This window comes from Triticum urartu, chromosome 2A, assembly GCF_056163025.1.
Source record: "Triticum urartu cultivar PI428250 chromosome 2A, HENAU_Tu73, whole genome shotgun sequence".
NCBI lineage: Eukaryota > Viridiplantae > Streptophyta > Magnoliopsida > Poales > Poaceae > Triticum > Triticum urartu.
In genome coordinates this window covers 736,426,410-736,428,795 of record NC_141874.1, presented here as the reverse complement: position 1 = coordinate 736,428,795, position 2,386 = coordinate 736,426,410, and the positions used below count along the sequence as shown (strand labels likewise).

General features: G+C 48.5%; 1 protein-coding gene across 1 annotated transcript; it reads left to right on the top strand.

Moving 5' to 3' along the window:
- Nucleotides 1-350: 350 nt before the first annotated feature.
- Nucleotides 351-2,153, top strand: LOC147987411 (exocyst complex component EXO70B2-like). The gene has a single exon (XM_087540333.1). It carries the CDS (start codon nucleotides 404-406, stop codon nucleotides 1,931-1,933), a length of 1,530 nt encoding a protein of 509 aa, XP_087396459.1. The 5' UTR covers nucleotides 351-403; the 3' UTR covers nucleotides 1,934-2,153.
- The last annotated feature ends 233 nt before the right edge of the window (nucleotides 2,154-2,386 follow it).

Genomic DNA, 2,386 nt, shown 5'->3' with positions numbered 1-2,386 from the left:
ACTTTCGCGAAAGAAAAAGAAAAGAAAACGTGTTTTTTCGCGCAAATTTTTTTTTATGAATTTTTTTTTATCGAAAAGCTAAGAAAGACCGGGAAAAAACCAAAACGTCGAAAAAACCCGGAAAAAAGCCGAAAACGTGTGCGAAAAAAAACAAAAACCGAAGAGAACGTCCAGAGCGCGACACGTGGCAAATGGCTGAGAGCACGCTGAGTGGCGCTGATCGTTGCGAGGCTTTCGGATGAGCGTTCGTTAACTAGTTGCTCCCGTCGTTGTGAGTCGTCGGCACGCGGGTTCGCAAAAAAAGAAGACATCCGGCCCTCCACTTCTTCCCATAGTAGTATTCTGTTCTGCCGGTCTCATCGATCTGGACTAAGGGCATCCATCCACAAAAGTCTCAGCCACCATGGCGGAGCAGCTTGCCTCCGTGCCGGAGGAGAGAGCCACCGGCTTCACGGCTCCCTTACGGCCACGCAGCAGCTACCGCGACCGGATCCGGACCGTCCCTGTGTCTGGAGCGCCAAAAGGATGGACTGGCTTCCCCCTTTCCCGGTCCGGCCATAACGGATCCAGCTACTCAACCTCGGGTGCATCTAATTCCTGCCCGTCCAACAACTCTGCCGGCTCCGGCGGAACTGCTCCGGTGGTGTTCGCCTCTTTACGGGACAACGATGAGCTCACGTGGATCGCTCGCCAAATGGTCAGCGACGGGTACACGGGGCAAATGGTCCAAGCATTCGATGAAGCATCATCGTCCGATTCCGCACCAGCACTCAAACACGGTGATGGTAGCTTGGACCATGCTCTGAAGAATTGGTTCTTGGAGCTCGATGTCGATTGGGTTCTCCAAATCCACGACAGGCTTGGCTTACAGCGACTGCTGCAAGAAAAGCCCGAGTCGACACCACAAGACTTGGTCGAGAGGTGGATCCGAGCTCTTTCCATAATTGTCACCAGTATCACTGAATTAAAATTCCCATTCCACGGGAGGCTCGTTGTCGCCCGGTTTGGCAAAGCAAGCATCGCCGAGATGCTCGTCTTCGTGGACGCCATCCTCCCTCTTCTCAAAGCGGAGAACCTACATGCCGTGCTTGACATGTTTACCTGTGTCTTAGGTGCATCATACATGTTTACTTCGGTCGTGATCTCTCCAGAAGTCCAAAGCATTTTCAGTGAGATAGGCGTCTCCTTACAGAGAGAAGTAAACAAGCTAAGCGAGGCCATATCAGGCATGATGGAGGAGGTGAGAACACTCATGGAGGACGACGAGCCGTGGGCTATCAAGATACTGCGAGGAAGAGGCGAGGTTCACACGAGGACACAGTTCATGATGGATTGCATAGCGTCGATGACAAATGCACGTACTTCCATGGCAAACTCCACAGGGAACCACAACACTGAAAACCTTGGTAGCCTGATCGATGGCACAATCAACTCTCTGAAGGAACTTCTCTTGAGGGAATCGGAATCATGCTCGGATCCAAGCCTCAGGTACCTGTTCCTGCTCAACAGTTCCAATTTCCTGTCGCTAGCGTGGTCTGGAGTTGGACACCAGTCACACCACCAGGAACTTGAACTTACGCCTGAGTGTAAGATGTACATGGATAGATATCTAGATGTTTCTTGGAGAGGTGTGATGTCCTGCATATCGGAACCAGGTCTTTGTCTTGCACAGATTTATCATTGGAACATCTTTTCACGCTCTTCGCTGGATAAATTCCATTCAGCTTTTCATAAAACGTACAAGGCCCATAAGTTCTGGAAGGTTTCGGACCCTCGGCTCCGGTCCTTACTTCGGGATACTATCACCAAGACAGTCATTCCAGATTACTGCGACTACCTGAAGGACCATCCAAAGTTAGAGAAACATGTTAGGGGCGGAAGTAACAACCCTGACGTTTTGGAGGAGATGCTGAGAGAGCTATTTGAAGGATGAATACTACTTGGAACATGGAACAGAGTCACTCGACAAATAAGTGGCTAGAGTTATGTTTCATTGTTGTTTTTGCTTTCCTTGTCCCTTTGAAGTGAAGTTGTATTCTGAACTTTGTTGGTAGCTTAAGCGCTAGATGTTATATCAACTGGCCACAATTTGTGGGTGTGTTTTGGTTTGATTTCGTGATTCCATGTCAAGATACTTTCACGTTCCGCTTTTGCATCAATTTCACATTCAGTAAAACTTCATGTTGCTGATGCCAAAATCCCTCAAATGTAAAGGTAGGCCTGTACTTCTGAACTAAAGGATGGAGTGTACTATTTATGGGTGGAAATTCATTTGCACTTTTTGTACATCTCTGACCACTATGCACCATTATAATGCAGACCAGCCGAAAGAATCATTGAGGATAGACCTCGGTGGGTTTTGTAACCTCCTAGAGAGAACTTTCGA